General features: G+C 38.9%; 1 protein-coding gene across 2 annotated transcripts in view; it reads right to left on the bottom strand.

The window, feature by feature from the left end:
• C4H4orf50 (chromosome 4 C4orf50 homolog) overlaps positions 1-15077 on the bottom strand; it is a 113069-nt gene that overhangs the window by 60939 nt on the left and 37053 nt on the right. For both annotated transcript variants that reach the window (XM_089777800.1, XM_075930756.2), the window contains 6 exons: positions 13999-14157; positions 10195-10251; positions 9241-9423; positions 3035-3083; positions 2031-2161; positions 1078-1317 (listed from right to left, as the gene is read on the bottom strand). In XM_089777800.1, the coding sequence (XP_089633926.1) occupies positions 1078-1317; positions 2031-2161; positions 3035-3083; positions 9241-9423; positions 10195-10251; positions 13999-14157 (819 nt within the window). The remainder of the gene's footprint in view (positions 1-1077; positions 1318-2030; positions 2162-3034; positions 3084-9240; positions 9424-10194; positions 10252-13998; positions 14158-15077) is intronic.

Genomic DNA, 15077 nt, shown 5'->3' with positions numbered 1-15077 from the left:
CACATGATTCTGTGCATGAGTCTGCTATCAGCAATACTTTTCCATTTTATGAGCTGTACAGTATGCCTGTTATGCTTTCATTGGAATTTAACTGTCAAACTCCTGTTACACATACTAAGAACAACCCTGCACTAGTAGGGAGATGGACTAGGTGACCAAAAAGATCTTTGTTTTTTGACATCTCTAAGATCTTTGATGATAATGGTAACATCATTGGTCCTTTATATACATGATTTATTATAGTATAAATTACCAGGAAATAAGGGCTGAGTGGCACAAACATTTGGCTGTCTAAATGGTTCTGTTTGTCAATACATTATCAGAATAACACTTCTGTTACTGTGTTACAGTACATACTCTATAAGAAGCAGTTTCTTGCCTTAAAAAACCACATCATTTGAAGAATGCTTGACTGTTTAAGTGGCTACTTAAACAGAGAAGTGTTTTTAGTGCTTCAAACGTCAAATGTTTCAGTTATGTATTCTCAGGTCTTCAAGAAAATTCAACAATGTAACATTGCAAAATCTGGCATGGATTTTTTATATTCTCTCAGTCTCTCATCTTCTTCATACAACTATAAGATGGTTGTATTGCCTTGAAGTGGGTAAAATCTTCTTCCTGTTTAGTATAGCAGCAGACCATCACAAATGCAATTGCAATTGATCCACTCTGTTCTTAACAGAATTTCTGCAGTTAATGAAAATTACTATGAAGAGCTTCAGGGTACAGGGATAACTGGATCATTAAAAAAGAGGAGAAAAGAAAGGTCAGTAGCTCTGTATTGGTTAGGTATTTCCATGTTCTTTTTGTTACCATCCTGGAATTTCCAAAGCTGATCTTGCTGGAAGCTGCAAAGGTGAAAACAAACCTCAGATTTTTTTTTCATATCCTTTAGGAGCAACCACCAATTCTTAAAAATAGATAAGAAGATTCATAATGAAACACTGTTTGTTTATCTTCCTCAGATTGTCCTTGCCACAAATAAAGAGGTTATTTAAATATTTATATGATCCATGAAGCAATGGCTAAGAATAATTGATCTCATTAAATTAATAATTGTGTAAGTGATTTACTGACCTGGTAATTACTGCAATGGTTTTGTCTAAGCTCTCGATGCAAGGCTATGATCCTCTCTGGGCATGTCAATTTTAATGGAGAAGTACTGTTCTTTTTTTGAGTGGTGTGAGCATAGCTAATGCCATCTGACTTCTGTAAAAGGCTTGTAGGCCCCATCCTGTCATTCGCTTCAGCATGGTAGAGCCCACGATTATTTGGCAGTCCATTGATGTGTGACGTGTCTACAACAGGATGCAGTAACTGCAATCAAGAATGCTGTTATCAGGATTCAGGTTAGACAAAATTTCTGTTAGCAATGGTTTGGTTTTTAGATCAGCAGAAGTCACTACATTAAACATGTTGCAGGAACATTCATGAAAGCAATTTTGCAGAAACCACATTCACAGAAATCCAGGATAGTATGTTAATTTTATTTTGAACATTTTCAAGTACTCTAGACATCCTTTTGTCAACCCAAAGTGGAAATGTTTTTTAACATAGTATGTTTTACTCTAGATAGCACCTAAACATTCTCACTCACTGCCCCCACTTTAAATCTCAAAATAAAAAGAACTACGTGAAAATATTAATAGTTCTTCTCCCAAACAAACAAAAATCCCCTGACCTACTTTTGTTCAGAGCTCTTGAATCACCTGATGCTATTTCTCATTCTAGGACCTAATTTGGCCCTACAGTGATGGGGCCAAGTAGTTAATGTCAGCCTTTCCTTTGATTTTCAATGGTCTTTAGTTCAAACTGTAAATTAGCTAGTAGTTATCATTAAATTTATCGACAAGATTAATATAGAAAAGACTTCAGGAAATCATAGCAGGTCTGGCTAGTATTCCTATATATAAGGGATGCAGCATGTACTAATAGATCATAAGGAATGGAGAGATTACAAAAGAGAGTATTGAAATGTTCTGAAGCATGAAGAAATTGGCTTTAAAATGAGTGGATCAGAATTTACTCACTGCAGGAAGCACAGTTTGAGACATCTCTGGTGACACATGAAAGTCAGCGGTAGTGGGACAGGTCCTAGAATGCAATGGCCCACTCAAATGCAAATCACTGTTCTCTCCACTAGGCATAAGAATCGGTGAAGCTATCAGAAAATCACAGCATCAAATCAGCAAAAGCGTTGTAATTGTGATACACTTAGTTTGCTACACTCTACATCGGGATGGGGAAACCTGTTTTGTGTCAGGGGCCACTGACTCACAGAAAAATCAGTCAGAGGGGCCAGACATAAGTGAGAAGCAACCCCTCCCCCCAAAACAAAAAAAACAATCCCCTTAAAAAAAACACCCAAACCCCAAAGAAACAAACAACAAGTGCAGTTTTGAAAGGGAATCCTCTGAACTGTTATTCATGCTAAAATTCGACATTTTGCACGGGGGTCTCAACAAAGACTCTAGTTATCTTTCCCATTACAAAGATAGCTTCCCAAATTATCACCTCTAATATCATTAGCTCACAGACATTTACCTTCTCCCCCTCTCCCCGCATCCCCCTTCTGTTCTGAAATTTGATTTGTCCTTTTCATAGGTGTTCTTTTTTTTTTTTTAATTGTATCCTTTGGTATATATGATTGTGACTATTTTCTTCCACTATTTGATCTGAGGAAGTGGGTCTGGCCCACGAAAGCTCATCATCTAATAAACCATCTTGTTAGTCTTTAAAGTGCTACATGGTCCTGTATTTTGCTTCAGCTACACCAGACTAACACGGCTACATTTCTATCACTATTCTACATGCAGGAAAATAAATGACGATCAAGACTTTTAGGAAAATACTTTAACAATTGAGCATGGATGCTACTCAAATAAGCTTTTATTTCTCTCAACAAATGTCTTCCTGACTGTACAGTGGAACAAAACCTGTTGCCAGACATCTACAGCATATTATGTATGAGGCCAGAAAATAATTTTCAAACTACCTAAGCTTCAATCAATTTTATAATAAAAATGATACTAACTTCTTCTGTCCGCTGTCTTCTCAGACATTACAAATTCCTGGGGTCGTCTCTGTAAGAACAGACATTAAAACAATTATTGATCACATCTGCTTATCTGAATGAAATATTACATCTAAAAGGGCAATGGTTTCAGCACTTTTTAAATATATGTGGCTTTTTGTAAGCCGCTATTTTCAATAATCTTTTTGAAGGTCAAATATAGCATGTCTTGTCTCATGAATTTGTCCTCTTGTATTTATTCCTGCCCTTTCTACCCCCAGGATTTCTAATAGAATAAAAGTCACTGTTGTCTGCTCTTGCGATGGCATAACTACAGGCCTGATCCTGTGACAAATCAAAAAGGGAGTTGAGGGCATTTATCTCCTCCCAGGAGTGATCACCATCTCCGAGGCACAGGCTTTAGAGCTGAACTGGCACAAGGCTCCAAGATCCAGACCAATTCTCTTCTCTAAATGCTGAGTGAGTACAGATGAGTTATTTTAGTATGTGGTTTTGGAAAGCCATTTCAAGCCTATTTTCTTCAAATTTGATCCACATGACAGTAGTAGATAAAGCTTTATTTATACAAATATGGACCCACTTCCATTGTTCTGCCCAAGAGACCTCAGAAAAAGTTGTGCTAGCATTTTAGAGGAAACAGTTTAACTGTTCTCTTCATCATTTAGTCCCTGTCCTACAAATCAAAGTGTTCACACTATTAGAGTTCTGTACCTCATGCTTCCTTTCTTTAAAGCTTCAGGCAAATGTATAAAAACCCATTATGTCCCACAAAAACAAAAAAAACTCTAGCCTGTGTTCCCTTCTGGAGCAGCTCTGGAAAGGAAATGTGATTCAGTCCTTTTGTTTCATCGCCTCCTTGGATCAAACTTCAGAGATTTGAACACTCTGGCTTCGTACCATGAGTGTCCTTCAGCAAGCTAACCTGAGTTGGGTACCCAAGGGAGACTTACACACCCAAAGGGAGCAATTCATACCCAACTTGCTTAAATTGGAGTGAAGCTCAGTCAACATTGTAAAAGCAGGAGAGTTTATTAGATGTCTGGCATCCAGAATAGAAAGCCCTTAATTAACACAGAAATCAAAAAGTGAGAGAAAAGACCATCATGGTCAGTCCTGAATCTCTGGCCCCTCTGTAGTCCTTGCCCAGATGTTTTGTGTCCCCTTTAACAGCTCACACTGAACAACCTCAGGGGGCTCTATTTAGTCCTTTGTTCTTGTTCCTGAGAAACAGGGTCACCTGGCCATCCTCCTTAACCCTTTTTTCTCCAGCTGGTCACAGCCAGCTGGCTTCCTGGAGGGAGTGGGCCATTCATGGTCACTAGTTGCTAGGTTCCAAATATCTGGAAAATTGGAATTGCCATTGTCTTTTCTAGGTTTTCTCTGGGCATGGACCCAGGTCCTACATAGCCAGAAATCAATCCCACCTGGATCTCTGCAAAGAGCAAACAACTTTTTCCCTCCCACTAGTTAGTCATGTAGCTCATGGGGAAACTGAGGCACTCCCAGTAGTTACACACAATATTATGCAAAAATTCCCACTCCAGCACAATTGCCCTTACTAAAGGAGCTCTTCAAGATTTTAGGCCTTCTTCAAAAATTCACAATGGGACTGTTTAGAAATAAACTAGAGTTATTTCTCTGCCTGCTTGTTTATATTAGGCACAAATTAATACTCTAAACAACATTCTCCTCTAGCACAGCTTACAGAACTGATAAAAAACCTCTTTTAAGGACCTTTAATTTTGACCACATTGAAATATATTCTGGGATGAACAATAGTTGAAATTAATTTTACATTTACTTGTGGCTTCGAAGCAAGTAAATTAATGATATTAAACAACACCACACATGGTGCATTGTTTTGAAGTGAGGAAACTTCTCTAATATGACTACATTTAAGCTGCCCATCTTATTGGACTCAGACTAGGATCCTGAAGGTGTTTCTTTCCTTAAGCTGATTATTTCAATTTGTATTTTGGCATTAGTGGAAAGCCTGATATTTAAACAAGGATACTGAAGGTTAACTTAAGAGAAAACAGCCTCATTAGTCAACTTATCTTGCTGTGTCACTGAAAACCCATTTAAATATATAGTGTTGGGCTGCAAAACGAACCAATCCATGAGATTCAGAATTAAGGCTGCTACCCTGTGCTTAATGCATGCTAGATCTTCAAGTGGTGTGAATCAGCATCATGCCACTGAAGTAACTGAAGAATGTCAATTTATACCAGCTGAGGATCTAGCTAGCACTATTAACTCAAAGTCACATTTTGCAGGTTGTTCATTTTGTATCACACAGACATAACATTTCTAACAATTTTTCAAATGTAGTTTAGTTGAGAGGGATTTTATTGCAAAGCAAACATTTTTGTCAAACTTAATAAATGTATTGTTATTCATACTCCATAGATTTCAGTGAGTTTATGATCAGCCCCTATATCTTTGCAAAAACTTGAGTTCTAGCTCCCCAGTGCAGTAAACCAGTGCAGGCCCAATACGCTTCAAAATATCAGATCTTAAATTTATCACTGGCCGAGAAATAAGTAAAATCAGAAATCTTAGGCAGGGTACTCTGTCTATGTTGGTGTTATCTATAGCTCCCTTTAGACATGTTGAGGATGATTTATGGAGGAAGAAAGAAATGTGTGTGTTAGATTTCTTTTTTGATTGATTGTTTAATGGCAGTTTGAAAGCTGGTCATAGCTTTGGAATGTTAGAAATAAGTTTTGCTGAGAACAGTAATGACAAAATATAGGTGAAATGGTCAAAGATGCAAAATAAATTCAAATTACCATAGTGCTGCATAATGTAATAGTTGATTATGAAAATAAAAGCGGCAGGGAGTCCTGTGGCACCGTATAGACTAACTGCAGTGTAGGAGCATAAGCTTTCGTGGGCAAAGACCCACTTCGTCAGATGCATGTAGTGGAAATTTCCAGAGGCAGGAATAAATATGCAGGCCAGAATCAGGCTGGAGATAACGAGGTGGATCCAATCAAGGAGGATGAGGCCCACTTTTAGTAGCTGATCTGGAGGTGTGAATTCCAAGAGAGCAGAAGCTGCTTTTGTAATTAGCAAGCCATTCACAGTCTTTGTTTAATCCACAGCAGCTAAACTATAAACCTAATTGGTTTTGGGGGGGAGGAAGGAAAACCAAGCCCACTCACAAGGGGGGAGGGCAAAGGAAGTAAGTGCCCCAGGGCCCAGCAATACAAGAGCTAGGGGCTCCCAGTCACTACTGCTGCTGCAGGAGCTTGAGCCTCTGCCCCTTTAAATCACCACTGGAGCAACATGTGCATGAGTCCAGGTGACTCTGAGGGCTGCCTGTGGGGGGGAAGGGGGAGAGGGCGCCATTCTGCCAAGGGCCACGGACCCCTTCCAGGTGCATGGAGTCACCCTCCTCCCACATCTTCCCAGGGACCTAGCATGTCTATCCCGCCTCCCTGAGGAAAAGTGAAAACTCCAAAAGATAATGAAACCAAATAACTTTAAATCACTTTCCTAATTGTAATTGTTAAAATGAATAAAGTCTTGGAGTCCTTAGTGTACAACTAACTCATACACCTAACTTAGTCTTTTTACAAGATACAGAAACAAGTATTATAACTGGCAGCTCTTAAAATGTAATGGATAGAAAATACAAACCAGCCTCTTTGGTGCCCTATGAAATACAGTGCAACATCCAGAAAACAAACACTAACATAACCTTATGGTCCTACTTTACTGTAATTTATTGTGTTGCCTTTGCCTGAATGGTATCTCGTTCCCAAATCCCATACATCTTCATGTTGGTTATATACATGGGAGCACAAGAAAGTGCTGTTCTCATTCCATGTGTGTGTGTCACTTCTGCAGAAAAGTCATTTAATAATAAAATGTATTAAAATGTCATTAAGTTTTATTGCAAATAGTTATAGCTTCACTAACCTGGAATAGATCCACTCTGAACTATCACTGTTTCTGCTAGTAAAACTAGTGGTTCATAATTGAAAAATTAATACAACTGTTTCTAGGAACCCAACCTTCAACGATGTCTCAGTATAAAGCTCTGTGACTCTGAATAAAAATATAGGGCACCATCTGTCTTTCCTCTTTAATTTGTATTAATATTACATACAGGGTAAACACCCCAATGTTACAAAACACTGTGAAATCCAAATGTCTTTATTTCTTCAGCCACATATAGGATTCTGTATGAGGGTACCTAATGTTATGAGTCCTTGCAATTACTAAGAGTATTTGAGAGACAAGATAGGTGAGGTGATACCTTCTATAGGACTAACTTCCATTGGTGAGAGAGAGAAGCTCTCAAGCCACACAAACCTGACCCATTTAGTCTCTCTAATCTTGGGACCAAGACAGCTACAACCATTTTGCATAGAACTACAGGATAAAGGAAACTGAAATCCAAATAACCAAGATGTCGTCTACTCCAGTTCTGAATGGCTTCTCTGGAACCTCACAAATGGACCCCAGATAGTTACACGTTAGTGCTTCAGTTGCTTACAATGTAGCTGAAATGCAGCTTCACAAAGTATTGTCTCCATGACTGCATCATTCTCTTCATCTTCACTCTCTGCTTCTCCTTTGCCAGACGTAATTTGAACTCATAATCTCTTTGGCAGCCAGTGTATTTCTGGCCAGGGCAAACCCCTGGGCATGAAGCCAGAGATAAAGTATCACTATTTGCTGATTTCTTTCCTGTCCCCAGCAGTACTGGATCAGGTGCTGAGCAAAAGTTATTTGGATTTGTTATCAAGTGCCACTGTCACAGCAAAGATAGAGGAAACACTGAATGCTGAGCTGTTACTTTTGCATCCCTTTCTTTATTGTGCTGCAGCCAGCATAAAACAGAAGGAACACAATGGTGAATCAGCCTCATAATGTGTTAATTTGATGAGGGGGCAGCACTAGAGCACAGGAGATTTGAGATGGCAGTCCGCCTCAGGTCAGCTAGCAGAGCCTCAATAAAGGTTGGACAGTCGAGTCAATAAAGCATTTAAGAAATGAGAACGTAAAATAAATTTACCTTAAGCCCAATCCTATGTACCATTCTCAACTATCAGTTTAATACACTGGCTCTTCAAAGGAGGGATTTCAAGAGAAGTGGTAGGAGGATGACTTCATTACAAATTGTGAAGTCCTTTGAAATCTACTGATTAAAATGCATTATACAAGAACTAGATATTTATTATTATTACAGTTATTATTAATTATGGTTATTTAACTGCAGACAGGTGCTCCATTTCCCTGGAACACAAAAGTGCTCATTCTACTAGGGCACTAAACCAGATGCAATAGAATGTAAACACACAGTTTGACAGCCATACTTTCAAATGTGACCTTTAGCACTCACGCTGTCACTGTTTTAATAAAGGGGAGTTACCTTCAAATTTGACCTCAGATCTCACTGCCCCTCCTCAAGGATTTGGTGCAATAAATCCAAAGATAAGGTGAGGAGAGCTACTAGTGGCATACTATTATTCAGGCTGAAGAGGGCGTGGGAAAACAGAACCAAGAACAAAGAAGGATGGGAAGAATGGACACATGATGGGTAATTTTTCACTTTCTTAACAATAGTTTCAACATCAATAATTTTGCACCTTTTTGTAGTATTTACCTAGCCTCACACTAAGTTCAGCTTTTGATGTGATATACCTGCAGTGATGCCCCACTTCTTATCACAAAATAGAAATGAAAAATCTGTTTCTACATTTGAGGGTGGGTGAAGAAGTCAGTTCAGGGAATATGAGCATATTATATCTATTATGTCTTCATCTGACCATCAAATGGGTGGCAGATGTTCCATGTCATCTCTGCTATAGACAATAGCCTACACAGTTTACTCTACAGCTGGAGTAAACTGGAATAGCTCCACTGGAACTACACTGATGTACCATAAGGAGGAATAGGGTCCCATATATTTTCTGTTAAATGATACTTTGGGCCCCCAACCATTGGTTTAATAAAAGTCAGTAAAATTTAAGAATATACATTTCACCATTTAGCTACATACATTTTATACTAGGGTGACCAGAAGTCTCAATTTTATAGGGATAGCCTGGATATTTTGGGCTTTTTCTTATATAAGCTCCTATTGCTCCCCTAACCTCCCATCCCAATTTTTCACATTTGCCATCTGGTCACCCTATTTTATACAGAGTGCAGGTATTGACTGGTATGATTGGGAATTTGCATGCATTTACCTCTTGATTGCATACAGATGTAAAAGCAGCACTGTACTCTGCTAGAGCCATGTCATTCACCAAGTTTTTTGCCTCTTCGCTGAAAATGGAATCCATAACTCCATGCCTGTTAAATTCCCTGACCAGCCGGGTGATCAAGCTGTTTCTTTCATGGCATTTCCGGACAAGGCAAGCTAGCTTTGCCTACGCAGCATAACAACAAAACAAACAAGCTTCAGTTCCCCTATGTGTTTATATTTTGTGTCTAATCTGATTAAGCAGATTTTGATATCAGGGTTTAAGACACAGCTCATATTCCTCCATTTCTGAGCCAACAAACTAAGCAGCATCACAACAGCAATACACACATGCAGATAACTAGTCATGGATAGGGTTAGAGTTAGGGTTAGCATTTTCACATCAAAAACTATGAATGAGACACATCTAGCCTATTTAATTAGCTTCATTATTACGGGTCCTACAATTGACAGGTAACTGCTTTTGCTGTTATATACACCTTGGATTCTGTTATTTCCATTCCAACTGATCTGATGAAGTGGATTTTACCCACAAAAGCTCATGATCCTATATATTTGTTAGTCCTGAAGGTGCCACAGGACTGCTCGTTATTTTTACAGTTATGGACTAACACGGCTATCCCTCTGAGACTTTTTAGTCGTGGATATTTCACTTCTTTGTGTACTAGTTCCCTCTGGTGGCAAGACAGACAGTAACAGTAGCAATGATATCAGCTGCCCCTCCTAATCCTTGCCTGTACTCCAATTACAGTCAAATGTCTAACAGTCAGGAGGTTCAGAGGGGTATCCAAGTTAGTCTTCCTGGAAACAAGCATACTGCACACTACAGAAAGAGTCTGGCTAAGAATGCTGCTACTAAGAATAACCAAAACAAGCTTGCTCTGTAACTAATGAATAAGGTCAGAGATGCTGTAACATTTTCAGCAAAACATATTACCTTGAGTGGAGCTACTGTCAAGTCTGCTTCAATCTTTCTTTTCTGAAGTTCCTCGGTCTAAATGAATGGAAAACATTTTATACTCAATTATTCAAGATTCCCTTTACAATCTTTGGGTAGTTCAAAGGACTCCATCACCAGCCACGTCAGTTTATTACAAACATACCATACAAGCACCATATTACAAACATTATACTGGTATCCATCATTATACATGCATATCTTCAAGTACCTTATGAATCTTCTATACAGCTTCTCCAGAGAGTAGTTTCCCCTTTTCTCATCTATAACGTATGGTAACATGCCAGCAATCAGTAAGGATTTTCTCCCTGAATATTTGGTGACTGACTTCAAATTTGTGCATATAAAACACCTACCCTGCTCTGAAGTGAGGCCGTGATGGTACAACTTTCAGAGTGATATATATAGGAGTGCATATTTTACAGCTGTGGTTCTCAAAGTGTGGTCTGAGGACCACTAGTAAGCCAGGATCATCTTGCAGGTTGGCTGCGGGCTGGGGCTTGCTTCCCCCCAGCAGGGAGCCTATGTCAGCACTCCAGCCCCATGCACCCGTCCCAAAGTTGGAGTGCCAGCGCAAGCTTCCCACTGTGTGTGTGGGAGAAGGGAGGAGTGAGTCCCATGAGCCGGATCTGGCTTCCGAGGGAAGGACACGGCTCCATGTGCTGCCAACCCCTGACCCCCCAACTGGGGAAACAGCAGGGAAGGAAACTGCTCACTTGGAGGCTTTCCCTGCTGCTATCATTGGCTGGAATCTTGGCCAATAGGAGCAGCAAGGGCAGTGTCTGGGAGTGGCCAGACTCCCACTTCCTCCTGCACCCATTTTGTCATCATGGGTGTTTGGCTGATAGTCTGTGGAAAGGTCTTTGTTGAGCAGGGTGGGCCACAGGGCAAAAAGGTTGAGAACCACCGTTTTACAGCCTAGGATAATAATGTTTATTTCTTATAGGAAATCTTTCAGATCTCTTGGACAAAAGCACCTGCATTTTTCAAAATATAAGATCAGCTTCATATTAATAACTTAGAATTTCACAATAAAATATGGATTTCTTTAAGCTCATGTGGATATATTTTATTTGACAGATAATGATGACTGCATTTATATAATGTAATTACAATATACATTGCATACGTGTGCGCACACACACAAAAGGATCATTGCTTGAGAACAAACATGCTCATACTGCAAGTACTCATGATGCCATTTTAGATTATTATGTGTGGGTTTGCGATGGAAGATAGTATATATCAGAAAAGAAAGAATTTTTTAAAATCTGTTATGATCAGGGGAGCAAAAAAAGGGGGGCAGAGAAAGAGTTTTTCATTGGATACATTTCATTTATGTTGGTGCAAGAAATGAAATACCTGGCTGGTGAGATGAAGAAATTAGTGCAAAGACCTTTATTTTATCCTGTATTCTGTTGCTCAACTTTGACATGTTGCATTGCTAGAAGACTGATAAGCTCTGAAGGCATGAGTAAGAGAGGGGTATAGACAAGTAGTAAACGAAAATAAATAGGCCAAAATCTCAGCAGCAGCAAGGTGGCCACAAGGCGTTGAAGGAGACCTTGCTGTTGCTGTGAGATGCAACTATAAACACTGCCCTAAATGGATAGTTGGCAGGATGACCGGGGAAGTATGTTCAACAGCAGGATTCTTTTACAACTCTGTCTACTCCTGCTGCTGAACAGCATCATCTATTGACACATCCCATTATCTAGGCAGCCTACCTAGACCCCAGAATGACTTCCAAATAATGGCCACTCCCAGCTTCATTTGCTTATATTGGTTATTTAATGTTTAAATGTAAAAGGTTTTTAAAAATAAAATTAAATTAAATTAAAATAAAATAACCAAACAGATCAACTAAAACTATAGTAAAGCATCAGGAGATATCTTTCTGAAGGGCATCTTTGCAGGCTTCATCTGAAGTACAGTATGGCTCCCGTTAGTTGCTCAGCAAATTCTGCTTTCAGAACAGTGAACAGCAAAACCACCTTTCATTTTGGTTTATTTTATTTTGTTTAACATTTTGATATGGCAAACATTATTCAAAAGATGGTGACTTACCAGTGTCATCTATGATGCAAACATACTCCTGCATTTATGGATAGGAAATAACTGTGACATCTCAGATGGCACTGTGTGGAAACTGTGGGTAGATGTAGACTTTCTAATGTGACTACTGTGTGGTTAATTCACCCCTTTTTGGCACAGTGCTGGGTTGTCCAAGAAAGAAAAATCTGCCTGTCCTCATAAGAAAGACAGCAGAAGCTGAACTTGTGTAGGCTCTTTACAGTGAAGAGACTACCCTGATGATAAGGAACTGCTAGTTATGTTGTTTCTCAATTTCTGGACATCAAACATGGAAGATCTTCAAAAAATGATCTATTTCTGCAGTGCCACTATCTAAATAGAAGATAACTTTTGTACTGGGTTACAGGGAGTAACTTTTGCAGTTGGATTAGTTTTGAGAGTATGCTCTACTGGGTTGGACACAATATTTTATGTTGCATGTTCTCTCACTCAACAGAAAAGAGAGCAGAGGCTGCAGCTTTTCAGCACAGCTGCTGCTGTCAGGAATAAGCTGCTAGGTAGCTCCCCACATCTCTTCCATGAGTGGCAGAAGGGAAGCTGTGATGGGTGAGAGGCTGAAAATGGATGAACTGATGGGTTTAGGGTGGAGGAAAGAGTATGGAACTGTACTAATTTGAGGAAAAGAATATTAGATTGGTGGTTGTGGGGCAGGGGAGCTGAGAGAAAGCAGTGGAAAGAGTATTTTCCCCAGTAAATGCCACATGATTGACTGTTAAAATTTTGGCCACACATCACCAATCATTCCCCCTTTAGGACAAACTGTTAACACTCATCAACTTGTCAGGTAAGTGTGACTGAACAATTTCTCTGGAAAGTGTGACTGAACAAAAATTGAAGGCACACAAAAGCAGTTAAGGCCCGTCTACACTTAAAAGTTTTGCTGCTTTAATTATGTTTTCATCATTAAAGTAACAAACCTTCCTCCCCCTTATAGGTACTGCTCTAAAAGTGTTTACACGAGTATAGTTTATTCTGGTCCAGTGAAGTGAAATAAGCTATATTATTATAAAGTAACTTGTACAAGTATAACTGCATCTACACTGGGTGTCTTTCAGCATAACTATTTGAACAAAACATAATCACACTCCTATCTGACAGTTATGCTGGGCAACTTTTTAAGTGCATACAAGGCCTAATACCTGAAATGCTGGTGGATCTTGGTGCAACACTGGACATATATTAACATGTTTTATAGTCTTCTAAAGCATCTATATATTACACCGATGGATTTTAGAAATCCAGACTTTGGAAAAAGGAGGTCACAGAGAAGAACTTTGGATGCTATTTGCCTGCAATTAGACTATGTCTACACTACAAGTTTTGTGGCAGAGAGTATGCTAATGACGGTCTCATTAGCATGAACCCATCATTAGCATACTTTCTGCCACAAAAACTCTGTAGTGTAGACAAAGCCTTAGGGTATATGAAGTATAGTAGAGGTTGGCAGCAATCTTAACCATGGAGAGATTATCATCTTTCCATAACTTTAGCCACTGACTCAGCCATCTTTTGTCTCCCTAGCAATGATCAGCTTTATGTGGCTGCCCCACACACACCATTTCATTGCCCTCATAACCATTCCTTAGAAAGAGGAATATTTTGGTCATTTCAGAAGAATAGAATGGAATCAGTAAGCTAAGCCTATGTTAGTCCATTCAGTTAAGCATTTAACAGCCAGTTTTATTATACCTTTTTGCACAGCTGAGCCCGAAGGCATTCCACTTCATTTTTCAAGTCTTGAAACTGACTTTGTAATACTGTCTGGTCTCTTATCTGGGATTTCAAGGTCAGCACTTGCTGTTCTAATCTCTTATTGGCTGTTGTATCCTCTTTCAGTTCTTCGGCATCCTTGTGCATGTAGTTGGTGCAGAAAACAAATATACATGTTTTTTAAGTTAGATGTATAAAACTTATAAAACTATTCTTATTCAAGAATGATAAATTTATACCTGAAATTTGTCAATCAAAATGTGCACATTCCACATATGTCAATTTTTTACCTTGAGAGCCAGTGTAGGCTCATAAATATATTAGCGCTATTATGGTACCTGTCAAACAAAAATATTAAAACCTCTTTGGAACAAAGAGTTCACAGCATTCCTGTGAGATGGTTGTAATAAAAATGCCTATTTCACATATGGGAAATCTGAGCACAGATAAGTTAAATGAGGTCATGAGCAAGAAAGTGGCAAACAAGAATAAAGTCCAGAAGTGCTTATCTCCAGCTATTATCTCACACATCCCTTCTTTCTCTCACACATTCATTTCACACAGCAAACTGTCGTATTCTTTCTTGCACATCTATTTTAGTCTCTGAAAACCTTTAAAATTAGCTGAGCATCTGACACATTGTTCACTTTAAAAGGATAATAAGAGGTTATGAAATTCGGAAGACAACAAACTTTTAAATGCAACTCCTGTTCTTTGAGTTTGTTCTGTTTCATACGTTTAAACTGAAAGGGTTTATGAGGACTTTAAATTCATGGCCTGAACCATTATACCAACTGCAAGAGATTCATATGAGCAAGTTTGTTCTGTGTTACAGAAATCCTTCACCTTTTTATTCCTTAAGTGAATATCTATTGATGATTGTGGAGGATGCAATTGCTGATTGAACTGAGGATGCTTAATTGAGCAACAAGAGGAAAACGCAATAAAATCCTCTTCACATTAAGTTTAGTTTAAAGATACACTTGCTGTGCATTTGTTGACCAACTCTGAGCAAATATCGTATTGTTCATAGATTTATAAATTATAAATTTATGATT

This window comes from Pelodiscus sinensis, chromosome 4 (genome assembly GCF_052426305.1).
Source record: "Pelodiscus sinensis isolate ZL-2025 chromosome 4, ASM5242630v1, whole genome shotgun sequence".
In the NCBI taxonomy this organism is placed as follows: Eukaryota; Metazoa; Chordata; order Testudines; family Trionychidae; genus Pelodiscus; species Pelodiscus sinensis.
This window is presented reverse-complemented; position numbering and strand designations above follow the sequence as displayed.